Raw genomic sequence first — 18,031 nt, 5'->3', positions numbered from 1 at the left:
TAGAGAACAAACGTATGGACACCAAGGGGGGAAGTGGTGGCGGCGGTGGTGGTGTGATGAATTGGGAGATAGGGATTGACATGTATACACTAATATGATAAAATAGATAACTAAATAACAACCTGCTGTATAAAAAATAAATAAAATAAAATTCAAAAATTCCAAAAAAAATGAGTGTTTATGTGGATGTATGTATTCATTTCTCTTGGGTAAATACTTAGGAAGAGAATGGCTGGGTCATACAGTAAATCTACATTTAACATTTTCAAGAAACTGCCAAACTGTTTTCCAAAGTGGCTGCACCATTTAACGTTCCCACCTGCAATGTATGAGGGTTCCAATTTCTCCTTATCCTTGCTAACACTCGTAATTGTCAGGTTTTTATTTGTTTTTCTTAAATACATTTATTTATTTATTTTTGGCTGCGTTGGGTCTTCGTTACTGTGCGCGGGCTTTCTCTGGTTGAGACGAGCGGGGGCTACTCTTTGTTGTGGTGTGCAGGCTTCTCTTGTTGCAGAGCACGGGCTCTAGGCACACGGGCTTCAGTAGTTGTGGCTCGCAGGCTCCAGAGTGCAGGCTCAGTAGTTGTGCGCACGGGCTTAGTTGCTCCATGGCATGTGGGATCTTCCTGAACCAGGGATCGAACCCATGTCCCCTGCACTAGCAGGAGGATTCTTAACCACTGTGCCACCAGGGAAGTCCCCTGGTTTTTTTGTTATACCCATTTTAGTGCTTATGTAGTGGTATCTCATGGTGATTTTTTAAAATATTTATTTATTTATTTATTTAGGGCTGTGTTGGGTCTTCATTGCTTTGTGCGGGCTTTTTCTAGTTGTGGCGCGTGGGGCTACTCTTTGTTGCGATGCATGGGCTTCTCATTTTTCATTGCGGTGGCTTCTCTTGTTGTGGAGCACGGGCTCTAGGCATGCAGGCTTCAGCAGTTGTGGCACACAGGCTTAGTTGCTCCACAGCATGTGGGATCTTCCCGGACCAGGGCTCGAACCCATGTCCCCTGCACTTGCAGGCGGATTCTTAACCAGTGTGCCACCAGGGAGGTCCTTATGGTGGTTTTAATTTGTATTCCCCTAATGGCTAATGATGTTGAGCATCTTTTTATGTGCTGTTGGCCATTCCTATCCCTGCTTTAGTGAGATGTCTACTCAAATCTTTTACCCATCTTTTAACTGGATTATTTGTCATCTTATTGAATTGTAAGAGTTCTTTATATATTCTGGATACAAGTCTCTTATTGTATATCTGGTTTACAAATACTTTTTCAGAAAAACAAATAGAATGGATAACTATTTCAGAAATAAACAGTACTAAAACTGATACAACAAAGAAAAGTAATGATAAAGACTAATAACAAAGAAAAAATTGTAAATTATCTCCAAAAAGTTACCTGACCTTGACCAATGCAAGACCTAAGTTGGAATAAAAAGCACTAAGAATTACAAAGGATATAAAAGGCAGCAAGTTCCTCAACATGGCTTATGAGGCATATATTGCTCTAATGCTCAAACCTGAGCAGGCTAACACAGGTAAACAAAAAATTATAGGTCATCTTCATTCACAAATATAGAAGGTATAATATCACAAGAAATAAATCTCCATAATAAATATTTTAAAATCTTATCAAGGTTATAGCAAACATCAGGTTATAGAAAATACAACAAATACCAGTAAGATAAGACCATAAGAGGAATTCAAGGCTTATACAACAGAGACAGAAGTGTTACCATGCTCACCACATTCACAGGAAAATCAGTGCCTTACCTCAGTGAGGCTGAGAAAGTCTACAGAATACAATGATTACTGGTTAAACTTTTTAAAAGGGGGACAGGAAATTGACGAGGAACATTTCTTCCTTCTTTACCTTTCCAACGTTATTTTTTAAACTGACCTGATAATATATATTTTTTAAAATTAAGAATTACTATATAAAATGCTCTCTATTCCCTTAAAAACAGAAAATTAGACAATACCTTCACACCACTCTTATTTAACAAATTTTGAAATGCTGATTCAAGTTATTTAAGGGAAAAATAAGTGAGGTTGGTATCATTATTTGCAGATGTTAACAATACCCACAAAAAGGAAAAAAAGAAAAAATATCTAAAAATTTCAAGCTCAAAAAAATTATTAGAAGTAGTAGTTTATAAAAACTGTATGATAAGTTATAAATTTTTAAAAATCAACTGCACTCCTCTATCAAAGGCACCAAGGAAAGATCAACAAAATCAGATAATTCCTTTTCCAATATCGAAAAGCATTTAATAAGAGGGTACTACATTAATTTCGTCATTATTTTTTAAATAGAATTATTTATTTAAATAACACAATTTTTAAAATGAGAGAGAAAAGTCCTGAAGAATACTTTAGAGCTTGATAAGAGGTGGTGAATTTCATCTGGATAAATAAGTGGGCACAATATCCTTTTAATGAAGACTCTTGATACAGACATACACTAACCTTTCAATACCTACTAAAGACAAACTTCAGAGGGTTCATTTTACAAACTTTACACATAAATAAATCAGAACTACATAAAGAGAAAAGAACATTACTTTTTAGTAAATACTGTTGGTTATTTAGTTATCAGCATGGAAACAAATTATAATACTGTAACAAATTCTAAACAAGTCAAAATTTTAAGCATATTTTAAAAATTATTTTAAAGTTGGAAAAAAACCAACAAAGAATAACACCTTCATTCCACTGAGGAAGAAATATACATTTCTGAATCCTGAAGAACTAAGATACCGTCAGAGACAAAATAGAACATTCCAAGATCCTGTTCAAATAGTACTGCCTCCATAAATTCTTCCCCAACTCTCTGCTCCCTCGATTCAAAAAAAAAAGTGAGGGGAAATAATTACTCTTTCCCTCCTTCCTATGACCATCAACCTATCAGCCCCCCATTACTTGAAATATTTTTTGAATTTTATTTTATTTTTTTATACAGCAGGTTCTTATTAGTTATCTATTTTATACATATTGGTGTATATATGTCAATCCCAATCTCCCAATTCATCTCACCACCACCACCTCCCCGAAATTTTTTTTTTTTTTTTTTTTTGCCACACCATGTGGAATCTTAGTTCCCTGACCAGGGATCGAATCTGAGCCCCCTGCAGTGGAAGCGCTGAGTCTTAACCACTGGACCTCCAACTTGAATTGTTTTTATGGCCCTCATCACCTTCTCCACTGCATCACATTAAGTTCCTATTTTCTACGCCCATTAGAGTGCAGCAGATGTCTTTATCTTAATAACCCCTTATATAAAATAGGTGTTCTACAAATATTTCTTGAATTAATGAATATATCTGAATATATCTGAATATTTAAAAAATGTTTCTGAAGGTTAGTTTTTAAAAACCAGAATGTAGAAAAATATACACAAACAAAGACAATGATAAAATCTTACTTTCCAAAATATTACAAAGAAGAACTTCCCTGCTGGCACAGTGGTCAAGAATCCACCTGTCAATGCAGGGGGACACAGGTTCAAGCCCTGGTCTGGGAAGATCCCACGTGCCGCGGAGCAACTAAGCCCGTGCACCACAACTACTAAGCCTGTGCTCTAGAGCCCGAGAGCCACAACTATGAGCCCACGCATTGCAACTACTGAAGCCCACGTGCCTAGAACCCACGCTCTGTAACAAAGAGAAGCCACCGCAATGAGAAGCCCACGTACCGCAGCGAAGAGTAGCCCCTGCTCGTCGCAACTAGAGAAAGCCTGCGTGCAACAACGAAAACCCAACACAGCCAAAAAGTAATTTAAAAAAAAAGAAAGGAATTAAAATAAAACAGAATATTACAAAGAATAAAAAATAAGGTTGACACCAGATTTTTTAAAAATTTTTATTTGTTTTATTTATTTATTTTTGGCTGTGTTGGGTCTTCGTTTCTGTGCGAGGACTTTCTCTAGTTGTGGCAAGCGGGGGCCACTCTTCATCGCAGTGCATGGGCCTCTCACTATCGCGGCCTCTCTTGTTGCGGAGCACAGGCTCCAGATGCGCAGGCTCAGTAATTGTGGCTCACGGGCCCAGCTGCTCCGCGGCATGTGGGATCTTCCCAGACCAGGGCTCGAACCCGTGTGCCCTGCATTGGCAGGCAGATTCTCAACCACTGTGCCACCAGGGAAGCCCCAACACCAGATTTTAATTGATAAATAATTAAGGGTGAGGAATGGACTCTATACATATGGGAAAACAGAGAAAATTATATCCTAGTCATTAACCCAGTGTTGGTGGAGGAAACCTACAGATCACTGTTAACTGGCGCCATCAACCTGAAGAACAACTTGATGACATGTGAGGGTCAGTCCATGCTTTCATTCAGAAATTCCACTCCAGGGAGTAGGCTCTAAAATGTCATCATTCCTCACCCGTTGTAGGCCTCCTCCCTGCTTTATTTAGAGCACTTATCCTGGTCTAACTCTATGTCTCTAAATTCTCAATTCTGTTGACTGTCTCTGTCTCCTCTACTAGAACATCAGCTCTTCAAGGGCAGGGACCTATTTTGTCACTGTCATACCCTCAGAAGGTGCTCAGTATTTGTTGAATGAATGAATGTTCTAAGGAAACAAATACTTACCCCCATCCCCAAACAGGTATAGATGTAAAATTCATAACAGCACAATTTATAATTACAAAAATCAGAACCCGACATGCCCAGAGAATACCTAAGCAAATTAGAATATAATGACACCAAAAAATGTCAAGTAGCCATTAAACATTAAAAATTTAATGAAAACATTTATAAATCAAGTGAAGAAATATAATAGCATATCATGTAAAAAATGTTTTGTGGTGCCTTACCCATTCAGAACTGCAGCCCATATGAAGCTGTATAAATACTGACGTATTAATAAAAGAATCATTGGATTCTTTCATGACTACTTTCTTTTAAGTTACACTCATAATTTTAAAATATTCTATCAAGTCTGCAGTATTTTGAGAAGAAAAGCAGCTACTGTTTCAATGGGAAAACTAACACAATAGTAAGTATGACTTGAGGAGCGGGGTGATAAATTGTTCCCTTTTGCAAAGACTAAAAAATGTTAAAAAAAAAGTTAAAATTAAACAATGGATATGACACTTCCTTAGTCCCTGCAAAGCAGTGTTATTTTTCCATTTTATTTATTTTTAAAATCAGACTCTTTGTGGTATAATGTACAGACAATAAAATGTACCCATTCTAAGAGAATACTCAGAGGTGACCCTGACTGAAGGGCTAAGTGTGGCAAGTGGCATCTATAGGATGCTGGGGAAGAGCTCACCGCCTTCAGTCTTCACAGGTGAGGGAGGCACTGGCTCCTCCCCAAGGTCCTAGCCTACCTGGCAGCAAGAACATTCCTTCCCCCCCTCACCAAGGCCATGCACACCTGTGACCTACATGGGGCCTCGTGTGGCCAAGGCCAGGGTGCCGGGCCCACGATGGCTTGGTCTCCTCAGCATATGGGCAAGGTGCTCAGCTATGACAGAAACAAGAAGAGCCAACTTGTGACCTGGGCAGGAGCCTGCCTCTGGTTTCCATGAGGGTCAGGCAGCAAGTGTGGACTTCAGTCAGGCCTCCGTTACTGGCAGCAGGCTCTACAGCTTTGAGCGTGCTTCCAAACCTCTCGAAGCCTATTTCCTGACTGGACTGAAGAAGAAAATACTTTTTCAGGATGAAGGTGAAAATGAAATGAGACAATCCACAGGAAGCCATGAGGTGGGAACTCACTTTGTGCCGGCCACGAATATCCTAGCTGTCACCTTGGACACCTGCCATCCAGGACTGCCTCCTGGCTAGTACATCCACACCCACTCTGGCTCTGAAAGGCATCACAACCAAAAATGGGCAGCTGGGGCTAAAGCGTGTTTACGAGGAAAGCTCCAAAGGACCCATTTCACCCAGTTCAACATGCAGCATCTCAGCTGAGGCAGGGTTGCAGCTTCCTCATGTGTTTTCTAAACAGGGCCCAGGGGAACAAAGGCAACCATCACAGCACCATTCCACCATCCCTGGGTCACAGCGGAACTGTCAGTCCACAACAAAGATGTAAAGATCCATTTCTGCTCAGTTGCTTTATCTTTCACAACTAAAAATAGTCCAAGGTAGCTTCAGCTGGCCCTAAATCAGGTCACAGAACAGCAGGAGACATTCCTTTGGCAAAAAAGGACACATTCTTGTCCTGTATCTTGTACTGGTAAGTGAGGCTCCGATCTCGCTGGGCTGTGGGCTGTGATGGTCTCCTCCACAGGATCCTCAGCTAAGTGACAAAGAGAAGAGTGAAAGAGGAGAGGCCCCCCCCAAATACCTGCTCCATTGTGAACCCTTCCTGCTTCATCGGTGACCTTCAATTGAGGTCATGCACCATGCAGTAATGGGACCGACTTCCAAAACAAAGCTTACTACCAGCCACCTAAAAATAAAGGTTTCCCCTCCATTACAATAGTAATATTTGCTCATTACAGAAAACATGAGAGACAAAGAAAAGTAAAAGGTAGAAAAAACCCATCCAGAGAAGAACCATTAAAGTATTTTTGTGTATATCCCTTTGGTCTTTTCTGTGTGCATGGTTTTGTACTTTTTGGCTAGATGAATTTTGAAGATCAACACAACAGAATGTGTATACTCAATTCCGAGGCTCAGGAAGACTGGACATTTGTCTCTAGTGACTAGAAAGCTCTGGGGGGCTGACTGGCTTCAGAGCCATAAGCTGCCGCCAGAAGCTTCTCCTCAGGCTATGCCTGGGGCGCACCACCAGCACAGCATCTCTGGGCCTGTACTTCGTTTTCCACACCTGACTCTGAACGACTCTGGGCCAAAACGCCCTTAAAGGGTCAAAAGGGGTCAACATGAAGTTAACCTGGAAGAGGTGGTAAAGGCTTTGGGGTGATCCCAAAAGAGAAGTTTCAGAAGGCCGAGAACCACGGCAGCCCCTGGGCATGGGGAGAACCTGACCTCCCTCCCAGGGCAGGACTCAGCTTCCACCCAAGTACTCCAAACATCCCAGGCAGAGGCAGCAGTGGGGGCGGCAACGCCAGCCAGTGGAATGGCCTTCCCAAGTCTCTATTTTATTATATTTTTATTAAAAAAATTTTTTTTGGCTGTGTTGGGTCTTCCTTGTTGCACGCAGGCTTTCTCTAGTTGCAGCGAGTAAGGGCTACTCTAGTTGCGGTGCATGGGCTTCTCACTACCGTGGCTTCTCTTGTTGTGGAGCATGGGCTCTAGGCACGCAGGCTTCAGTAGTTCTGGCATGTGGGCTCAGTAGTTGTGGCTCACGGCTCAAGAGCGCAGGCTCAGTAGTTGTGGCGCACGGGCTTAGTTGCTCCGCGGCATGTGGGATCTTCCCAGACCAGGGCTTGAACCCAGGTCCCCTGCATTGGCAGGCGGATTCTTAACCACTGCGCCACCAGGGAAGTCCCAAGTCTCTATTTTAAAAGGAACGGTGTTGGCCTGAATATACAAAGCCTGCTGTGGTCCTGCAGAGGAATTCCGCTGTTTACTGCCTTCTCCTGTAGACAGCCACCTTCTCTTCAGGAGCTCCCCTTTGGCTGCAAATGGACCACCATGGAAAACCTGCCTTGGTGCATGGGGCCAAGCACCACTTGGGGCGGACTGTGACCTGCATTCACACAACTTCTGAGGCTTCCCTTCCACCTGAAGGCACGCCCCAACCAGACCACCCCACAGCCGGACACTATCCCACGGGCAGCCCAGACTTGGGAGGCGAGCAGCTCCCAGTGAGCCCCAGCCCCTGCGCACCTGCCCATGAACGTCCTTGCAGAAGCCGGTGGCCAGGCCTTCAGCCCGCAGTATCAGGTGGCTCTGGTGACCAAGGCCATTCAGCAGGATGTCATTCTCCTCGTCCTCGGCATCTCCACTGTCGTGCACAAGGGCCACTACATTTCCCTGCAACAGAGACCATGATGGAGACTGATGGCAAGGGACGCCAGGACCAGGGTGTGCTGGGCTCTCAGAGCCTCCACTGCCCTGCACCCCTCTCACAGATCAGCCTCCCAGCTGTAGCATCCGCTTTGTGGGAAGCACCGGTGCCTGGGCTCCAGGACCGTAACTGCAATCATCTGCTGGATAGTTTCACCAGCACATCCAACCTGTACTTCAGCTCAATCCATCCACAAGCAAGGAATAGTGTCCAATTGTTAAAAAGAATAAAGCAGATCTGTGTGTTCTGTTTTGGGGCAATGGACAGCAAAACATACTGTGTGTTAGTAAAAGGAAAGAAGTACCAAACTGTGTGAATGGTAGGTTACCAATATTGTGAAGAAAAATGCAGGGAGACAAGTGCACATACAAACGTGTTCATGACTGCATAGACTCTCTGGAAGGATATACAACAGAGGAAAAGAGACAATTACTTTTGGCTAAAATAGCCTTTATACTGTTTATATCTTCTTTTTTGCTTTACTGAACTATTCCGAAGTTTTACTTTTTCAACTAAAAGAAGTATTGTTACAAAAAGAGGCTGGTAGTGGGCCACAGAGCAGGCCGAGCTGCAGAAGCTGACTCTGACTGCTTCACTCCCTCCACAAGCCCCAGTGAACTGTGTCCTCCAAGCCCCATACATTTCCTCCTCCTTCCCTTCTCTCCCCATCACCCTGGCACCTGGCCCTGTGACTGTAGCCAGGATGGCCTCAGAAGGTCCCCTGACCCCAGCTTCCAGGCAGGACCTTGCACGCAGGAGGTGAGCAACATGCACTGCTGGATCCACACACCCCTGGCCAACCCATTTACCCACTCCCCACTGCTCTGCACCCAGCCTGGCCCTGTGGGCCACACGCTGAGCTGCCGTGCTACAAGCTTCCCCTCACTTAACTCTTGCAGTCTGGTTCCTGGGAGATGGGCACCACAGCTGTTCCTATTTTGTTAAAATCTCTAGTATGGCAGAATTTCTATTTTTGCCTCACCACTTGACAATGAAGGTTACACCCTATCCCTGTATTGCACCTCACAATTTTCATATTGTTTTATTTTTTTGGCTGCACCTTGCGGCATGTGAGATCTTAGTTCCCCGACCAGGGATCGAACCCATGCCCCTGCAGTGGAAGCACAGAGTTTTAACCACTGGACCGCCAGGGAGGTCCCTTCACCTCACAATTTTTTTTTTTTTTCACCTCACAATTTTTAAAGCAGTTTTACACCCATTATCTCAGCCAACCTTCAAAACACACTCAGAGCGATATGACACCGCGTGGCAGAGCGGGGACAGCAGCAGTACCGCAAATGACCAGCCCCGTTAAAGACAGTGCCGGCACCCTTTTAGTTTTCAGGGCCTTATTTTTCATCAATGGCAGGTAGTGGAGAGCAAGGTGCATTGACTGAAAGGTTCCTGGGCCTGCCAGGGTAAAGCCAAAGCCCCAAGCACTTAAACAGAAAAGATCACTGCAAGCAAGTGAGGCCTGGGCCTGTCGGCCCGTACGGGTCACAGGCAGGAGCACAGGGAGCAGGCCCATGATTACCTTCCGTTCCCGGCACACGGTGGCTCTGCAGTAGTGGACGAAGTCCAGCACCGCCACTGCCCCCACGCCCAGGCTTAGCAGCACACTGAGGTCGTCCACCAGCAGCACCGGGCACCTCCAGGCAGCCTCCCCACTGTCCATGGGCTTCAGGGCCTCCTGCACAAACTCATACAGCGGCTGCAGGTTCCCAGAGTTGGCCTCCCTGGGACACAGGGCAAAAGTTACCAGAGAGCTCACGTGCTCTACAAGTGTTTATGAGACTGCACAGCACCACAGGAAAGGGTTAGGGGGAGGGAAGGAACTGGATTCCAGTCCTTGGCACCAAGGGGCTCACGATCTGGCTGGAAAGAAAAGGCACGCATGCACACGTGAGTACATTTACTTCAGTTCAAATATTCCCTGAGGCCTACTAGGTACAAAGCACTGTGCTAAAAGCTGGCAGACACAGAAATAAACAGCCCCCGAGGCTCATACAGCCTCTCAATCCAAGAGCTTAAGGCATCTGAAAGACTCATTGGGACTGGGCAGGAGAGGCCTTCCCAGGAGGTCACAATTGGGTATGAAAGCTAAGCAATGGTTCAGGTGTCCTGGGGGTGAGGGCAGCAGTCTAAGGGCTACCGGTGTGCTTGTGTGCGTACCAGGTCTGACCTGTTTCTGACACACATGGCCCTGCTACCTCCATCTCCCCAGTGACTACAGCAGTTGTCTCCCAGCAATAGGTCGGGGCCTGGGGCCCAGGCACTGGCCCCACTGCCCCACACTCCAGGGCTGAGCCCCACTGACAGCCGGGACAACAGTGCCCTATAACCTGGGCTCAGGTGTAAACCAGGCCCACGCACTCAGACAGACATCCAGGTTCAGAGATGCGAAGGGCTGTGCCCCAGGCCACACATACAGGGTCAGGACACGTGGCCTTCTGACTCCACACTGAGCCCGGCCACTACGTAAGGCTGAGTCTGAGGGAGCGCAGAGCGGGGAGAGGTCCCATACAGACTCCCTGGGGTGGAGGAAGCACAGCAACCAGGTGCGGCATCTGCTACATCTGTGACTGATGCTCATGAAAGACAAGAAGCAGGAACACCAACCTGCAGGCAACAAACTTTTTCTTAAAGGGCCAACAGTAAATATTTTAGGCTTGTGGGTCATACGGTCCCTGTCTCAACTCTCACCTCTGCTGCTGTAGTGCCAGACAGCCAGGGACAATACGCGAACAAACGAGTGTGGCTATTCCAACAAAACTTTATTTACCAAAACAGGTAGCTGGCCCATGGCCCGTAGTTTGCTGACCCCGTATCAAGCCAAGAACAGAACAGAGGTGTGTGCTAGGGCTCTGAGCCAGGGTTGGAAAAACCAGCAAAGCACACTATTCTGCCACATGTCCAGCAAATGATGCTTTCTATCGCTTCAGGGACAGCCACACACCCTCTGGCCCACGGTCAGAGCCAAGGACCTTCCGATAATGCTGCGATACCAGGGAGGTGTCTGACTCCTGAAGCCAGCTCTGCCCTCCCATACACTGAGGAGAAGGAATCACACAGCAACCCTGGGCTGGGCCTACCTGCCAGGTGTGCTCTGGGCTGGGTCGTGGGCTGACTGACCTGAGGAACTGCAGGGGGTGTGGATCCTCCTGAGGCCGAAAGAAGACGTCCACCGCAGACTTGAGACCCTCGAGGAACACGAGCTGCCCGCGTTCCCGCGCTGTGGTCAGGCTGACACCCTACACCCGACGGAGAGGCAAATGAGTTCCTGCGCCTTGCGGGGGACCCACCAGAGAGGCTAGACTCCAGCTCACGAGAGGGCTCCGGACACGTTCTGAACCCTGCAGACGTGTGTCTGTCCACCCTCCAGAGGAGCCCATGTCTTGCCTCCCCTGGGTGTTCCCAACACACAATCCCCATTCTGCTTTCAGATGTGCATTTACATTTACCTGTCACATTTTTTTTTAAATTTACTTTCTTTTGCTTATATATTTATTTTTATGATTACCCAGTACTGGTTTTTAATTTATAATAGTAATATAAAGTTTCTTTTTTAAGGGCACGTAGTTACAAAATTTTAAAAACAGTAAGTGGGGGGGTGGTGGTGGGATGAATTGGGAGATTGGGATTGACATGTATACACTAATATGTATAAAATAGATAACTAATAAGAACCTGCTGTATAAAAAAATAAATAAAATAAAATTCAAATATTCAAAAAAAAATACAGTAAGTAAATAATAACAGTAAAGACGGTGGCAGGATGACATTCTCTGCTGCAACTACTCAACTCTGCTACCGTAGAGCAAGAGCAGCCATAGACCATTCATGAGCAAATGGGGCTGGCTGTGTTCTAATAAAACTTTATCTACAAAAAACAGGGGGTGCAGGCTGTGGTTGGTCAACCCCTGCTCTAGACCAGCACTTCTTAAATACAGGTCTTCATGAAACACACAATTAAGAATCTCTTGAGATACCTGATTAAAATGCAGATCCCTGAGCCCCACTCCAGATCTCCAGAACCAGAAGCCTTGGGGGCAGGGCCCAAGAATGTGCATTTCAACAAACACCCAGAGATGGTGACACCATCTAAATGTGCAACCCACCGTTCTGTCTGTGCAGAAACAGGTGACATGGAACTTCTTAGACTCCTCATGTCCCTAGACCAGGCCTCAATCACTCATTCATACACCAGAGTTCACTATATGCAACACCATTAGCAACGTAGCCATCCTGGCAGAGAGAAGGATTCCTGATCATCACCTTTACTCTCACTCATTACCATTCTCCTGATGTAAGAACAATAATACACCAAGAGGATGGAAGCTCACGCTCTAGTACTTTGCACACCCAGTGCTGTGCATGTCTTTCCTGCCATGTTGATGATTCCAAGGTAACAGAAAAAGCAGCCAAACTGGATACGAGAATACACAACTTTCTCATCTATAAAAACAGATGCTAGGGCCACAGACATGCCTCACAGACCTGGAATGCAACACACGTTCGTGACATGACAGTGCTCCCTGAGCTCACGATCTGACCTCTAACACAGGAACTTCTCCCTTCCCTGCAAAGGATGAGAAAGAGCTTACCCTTCTCTCACTCTTTCATTGTTTTCTCCCCATCAGAGAAGAGGCAGTGATGTGGCCCAATAGTATGACTGGCACTTCAAAGATCACTGCTGATGGGTGGCCTGGTTCTCTCCCTCTCTGAGGCTGACCTAATCAAAACAAAAAGCAAAAACACACTACAAGGGACTTCCCTGGTGGCGCAGTGGTTAAGAATCTGCCTGCCAATGCAGGGGACACAGGTTCGAGCCCTGGTCTGGGAAGATCCCACATGCCGCAGAGCAACTAAGCCCGTGCACCACAACTACTGAGCCTGCGTGCCACAACTACTGAAACCCACGCGCCTAGAGCCCACACTCCGCAACAAATAGAAGCCACTGCAATGAGAAGCCCGCGCACTGCAACGAAGAGTAGCACTTGCTCGCGCAACTAGAGAAAGCCCGCGCACAGCAACAAAAACCCAACGCAGCCAAGAAATAAATAACGTAAATTTAAAAAAAAATCCTAGCAGGACTTTAAAAAAACAAACAAAAAAACACACTACAATAACAACCCAGTAAATTCACCAGGTCACAGGTCACAAGTAATGGGCCAAGCCAGGCCAGGAGGTTCACCAGCCTCTGGGCCATCTTATTCTTGCTTGGCTATATCTAATGAGATGAGGGGCAAACCAAGATGAGGTAAGAGGAACATGACAAAAGCGCCTGCCTCTCCCCACATTTGTGTCCTAAGCCCTAGACTTAGGGAGACACAGTGGGAGGCACTCAACTTGGCAGCAGACCAAGCTGTGATCTCTCACTCACCAGGAACAAGATTAAAGCTCACACCGAGAAGGAGAAAATCTGAACTGGTCCAGACTCAACAGAGAAGAGTTTGATTAATTAACAACAGATCTGGGACTTCCCTCGTGGGGCACTGGATAAAACTCCGCACTCCCAATGCAGGGGGCCCGGGTTCGATCCCTGGTCAGGGAACTAGATCCCACACACATGCCGCAACTAAGAGTTCACATGCCGCAACTAAGGAGCCCGCCTGCCGAAACTAGACCCAGTGCAACCAAATAAATAAATAAATATTTTTTAAAAACACACACCAGATCTGGTTCTACAAACTTTATAAATTAACAAAACATGTAGAGATGCTGCCTTAGCCCTTCAGATAAGGGGTTCAGGATTCCATGGTTTCCTTAGTCCCTCCCTTGCTAAATTCTCCACAACCCAAACAGGGAAGCCCAGCCTGACAGCACACTCACACATGCCTGGCACACACACTCACTCAGGGATCTCATCACGGAGTTCTAAAATATTTACCAGCTTCTGTCCCACGATATTGTAGTGACTGAAGGACTGGATGAGTGCCACAAAGCAGACTTTACAATTAGCTGGAAAATAAAATAAAATAAACTGATTTTTAATAAAGTCTCTACTTACAATCAGTTTCGTATACTTCATGCCTCTGGAAACAAAAGCAATGAGGCAGATCTAGAGAACCGAGGCCTTGCAACCTGACATACCCAATTTGATTCTAAGATGTACTTTTTCTCGTATTTAATAATAATACCTTATTTCATTGATTCTGAGATGTACTTCCTCTGTGAGAGGTATTACTAGGAATCTTAATTTGTTCCACTGAAAATAAATTGTGGTTTTTAAAAAAATTATATTTTTCTAATTGCTTGTTGGTGTACAGAAATACAATGGATTTTGTTTTGCTTGTTTTGTTTTTGGCTGTGTTGGGTCTTCGCTTCTGTGTGAGGGCTTTCTCTAGTTGTGGCAAGTGGGGGCCACTCTTCATCGCGGTGCGCAGGCCTTTCACTCTCGCGGCCTCTCTTGTTGTGGGGCACAGGCTCCAGACACGCAGGCTCAGTAGTCGTGGCTCACGGGCCTAGTTGCTCCGCGGCATGTGGGATCTTCCCAGACCAGGGCTCGAACCCGTGTCCCCTGCATTGGCAGGCAGATTCTCAACCACTGCGCCACCAGGGAAGCCCTACAATGGATTTTTTAAACTAGTCTTATACCCAAGAGGAGACAAGGAGAGCACAAAGAAGCTCTAGCTACCTTATGAACATAATTAATTCTAATAATTTATCTGTAGATTCTCTTGGTCTTTATAAGCCGACAATAACATCATCTGGAAAGGAAAATAACTTTCAAAGCTGTAAATTATTACAATTAAGAGTGCCAAAGGTCTACCTTGTTTCCTGGCCTGGCTCAGTGGGGACTCAAGGAAAATCAATAAGTCTTTTTTTCATTTGGCTGTTTTCTTCTTCTAATCAATTTCTGTGGGTGAATTGCAGTGGCCATGCTGTTTTCTTCCCTGTGTTCTTTAGGAAGCATCTACTGCCAGGGCAAAGTGTTAATGGGTCAAGTGCCTAGAGACTTCAAAATAGACAAGGACCAAGGAGCAACTAAATGAGAAGGCCACACAAGGACCTCCGGGAGGCAGTGCCTATGCAGGACGTGGAGAAGTGGAAGGCGGGACTGGATACAGGGAGCACATGCCACTCTCTGGCAGAGTAGGAGACGGAACCAGATGGTCCACTAATCAGCTACCTGATAAACAGCCATTTGGCTGCCCGAACACCAAAGCCCTGGCTAGTTAATACGATTCCTATTGCTTCCTGAATCAGGCTTTTTTTTTTTTTTTTTTTTGCCTTGGGTTTTTTTTTCTACAGTCCATACCTTTGAGATAGAAGGAGAGAAAGTGGTGCACAAGGAAACTGCCATCTGTCTTGGCATCACAGAGTAGAGTCAGTTTCCCCTAAAAGTTAAGAAGAACACAAAAACATGAATTAGACTCCCAGGAAAGAGGTCAGCTGAGTGTCAAAATCTAGCCGGTTGTATCCACCCCTGAATTTCTACACCTGGAGACTCTGCGTGTGTGTGTGTGTGTGTGTGTGTGTGTGTGTGTGTGTGTGTGTGTGTGTGTGTGTGTGTGTGTGTGTGTGTGTGTGTGTTAACCACAAAAAGAAGAAAATAAGTCAAAATTATGGAAAAACCAATAATTAAAATGATTGGTATTAAGTCACTCATTATGGGCAAGCATATCTCAACCTCATAATTCCCAAGGCAATAAAGAATAGAATCCCTTCTCTTCCTCACCAGTCTTGGAGAGAATTAAATCCTGAACAAAGGAAGCTTTTATCATGGAATCCAACAAAAATCACTGACTGCCAAGATTTTAAGGGGTCTTCTAAAAAGTCATCTGATCCAGCTTCCTCCCTATTTCTAATCCTGCTTCCAATTCTGTCCCCTAGGTAGGGGAGAGTGAAGAAGTAGTTGTTGACAGAGACTTCCAGTATCAAAGTCCTCCTCCCAAAGGCCCTGGAAACTGCTTCAGGCAGAGCTCTGATCATGGAGAGCCCTGGAAAGACCTCTAACAGTGGTCTCTGCAGGGCCTGGCTGCCCTGCTCCAGCCACCCCTAGTTCCTTCTCAGTGACAGGGAAGGTCGTCTCTGTGCTGTTGTGATTTTTTTCACTTATAAAATATGAAAGATCACACTAGCAGAATTTGAGGGTTAACCCTAGCGCCATTTGTCATTTCCTGGCGCCCACTTCTATCCTCCATTCCCTGTGGCCCTGGGCTTGGACTTTGGAGGTGCTAGTAGTAACTGGCAAGGTAACCAGCGCCATCTGGAGGCTTGGACAGAGAAGAACTGCTGGGCAATTAAGATGCACAAGTATCCACTGAATACTATTTGCCAGGCATTAGGGAGTCATAAAAAGGTTTTACACACTTGGTGTCCTGTCTTTCTGGAAGAGCTTACCATTTCATCAGAAAGACAACAGCTATGAAATAAGTCAGGTATATTCCTAGGAGAGGTAACCCTTGGGCGAAAGCGTGGAAATTTTCGAAATGCCCTAGTGTGAGGAGGGAGAAGAAAACAAGAGTAGCGAGCCTGTGGTGCCAAAGATGGACTCCTACAATCCAACGTTGGCTGAGAGCAGCTTCAAAGAGCACTATTCGAGAACACGAGGAGGAAGAGGAGCAGCAGCATTCGCTGCGACCTGCCGAGCGCTCCCGAGCCAGAGGGAGGCTCAGGATGGTTAAGAAGCTGGTCCCACGTGATGGGTGGAGAGTCGAACTCTCCTCTCCTCTCCTCTCAGGCAGCCTCTTTTGGGGCGCCGGAACTCCCACCACACTGAACACGCAAAGGGCTCGCCCGGTACACGTCTGTGAACTTAAGCCAATCCAAACGTCGGACATGCTTTCTATGGACTTTCAAGGGCACGCACGACCTATGAGAAGGCGCGAGATGCCCATCTCCCAGAAGCCCAAATGTCCAGGCCAGCTCCGGGCGGGCCCTCTTTGCACTACAACTCCCAGGCGCCCCGGGGTCCCCGGACGTCGCGTTATTTCTCACGGGCCCGCGTGCGCTTCCCGTACGGTCTTACGCCACGCTCCCAGGACGCGCCCCCTTCCCGACCGTGCAATCTCTTACCTGCTCCGCCTGGTCAGGGGTGGTGTTGAGAAGGTTATTGAGTTCCGGGAACATTCCGAGCAACGGGAACGAGCACCCTAGACAGGAAGATGGGGGTGCCACGGAGACAACGGAGGCTGAAGAGCAAAACCTACGGCACAAGACCGCGCGGAAGGAGCGCGCACGCGCAACGCCGCTTCTAGGCGCCGGCCGCAGCCAATCGGACGGGCGCCTTGACCCGGGCCGCATCCGGCGCACGCGCAGGGATGCGCATCCGGCCGGGGGACCTGGGCGCTGGGAGGTGCGGTTCCTTACCTGCGGGTCTCCAGCAGGGGATTCCCCCGACCGAGGCCCCGGGAGACCGGTCTCTTCCTCCTTACCTTGACCGCTGTCTCTCCCCGGCCCGGGGCCTCCGAACAGTACGGCCTATCGAGCTCCTGCGGGGTGCCCCACACTGCTAGAAGCTCGAGCTGCATCGGCGACCCAGACTGGCGAAGATGCCCTCCCTCGCGCAAAGCAGAAAACAAACATAATGAACACGGAATGATATATTGAAAAGTTCTATGGAAAAATGAAAAAGTAGGATAAGGGAGTAACGATGGAGTGGGGGTAGGTTTCGGAATTAAAGAGGTTGTCAACGTAGGGTCACTGATCAAGTGTGGTTGAAACACGCTCTGCAAGCTCCTACTCGGGGCTTTTGCACTAACTGTTTACCCTCCCTCTACTGCTCTTTTCCTAGATACTCAACCGTTCAAAAAATCCCCCACTTCTTTCATATCTTTGCTCAGATATCACTTTATCACCGAGGTGTTTCGTAAGCATCCTATTTAAATCGCAAACAGCCCCTTCCCCAGCACTTCTTATCCTTTCCCCCGCTTTTATTTTTTTTCCATACCATTTATATTTAGTATACCATGTATAGTTCTAGCCCAATCAATCTCAGATCCCCAGGGATAAACGTGTAATTCGAAGAAGTCAATTTTATTTGATGATTACAGTGAGGGAGATAGCAAACAAGTGGAGCCCACAGGCTTATCAACAAGCACAGGAGAAAGTTGTATGAGGATCTGGGTTCAGGGGAAATTTAAATGA

General features: G+C 46.3%; 1 protein-coding gene across 2 annotated transcripts; it reads right to left on the bottom strand.

Annotated features, from left to right (window-relative positions):
* Positions 1–4,722: 4,722 nt before the first annotated feature.
* On the bottom strand, positions 4,723–17,129 carry ELP6 (elongator acetyltransferase complex subunit 6). Of its 2 annotated transcripts, none has more exons than XM_007168828.2 (7): positions 16,961–17,129; positions 15,201–15,279; positions 13,830–13,900; positions 11,072–11,190; positions 9,474–9,675; positions 7,759–7,905; positions 4,723–6,259 (listed from the first exon to the last, which is right to left on the bottom strand). In XM_007168828.2, exons 1-7 carry the CDS (start codon positions 17,012–17,014, stop codon positions 6,131–6,133), a joined length of 801 nt encoding a protein of 266 aa, XP_007168890.2. In that variant the 5' UTR covers positions 17,015–17,129; the 3' UTR covers positions 4,723–6,130. The 2 variants fall into 2 exon arrangements, with proteins under 2 accessions (XP_007168890.2, XP_057411573.1); XM_057555590.1 differs by lacking the exon at positions 4,723–6,259 and adding an exon at positions 6,266–7,547.
* Between the last annotated feature and the right edge of the window lie 902 nt (positions 17,130–18,031).

This window comes from Balaenoptera acutorostrata, chromosome 10 (genome assembly GCF_949987535.1).
Source record: "Balaenoptera acutorostrata chromosome 10, mBalAcu1.1, whole genome shotgun sequence".
In the NCBI taxonomy this organism is placed as follows: Eukaryota; Metazoa; Chordata; class Mammalia; order Artiodactyla; family Balaenopteridae; genus Balaenoptera; species Balaenoptera acutorostrata.
Note: the sequence above shows the minus strand (reverse complement) of the source record. Positions and strands in the feature narration are given on the sequence as shown.

Bases quoted from the DNA above. Each gene is read 5' to 3' on its own strand.
- ELP6 (XM_007168828.2), bottom strand. From the start codon at position 17,014: ATGTTCCCGGAACTCAATAACCTTCTCAACACCACCCCTGACCAGGCG. The intron at 7,906-9,473 runs GTAATCATGGGC...TCTCTGTTGCAG, and splicing joins CCGTGTGCCGGGAACGGAAG to GGAAATGTAGTGGCCCTTGT. The intron at 6,260-7,758 runs GTGCGCAGGGGC...TTTGTCACTTAG, and splicing joins GCAAGGACGTTCATGGGCAG to CTGAGGATCCTGTGGAGGAG.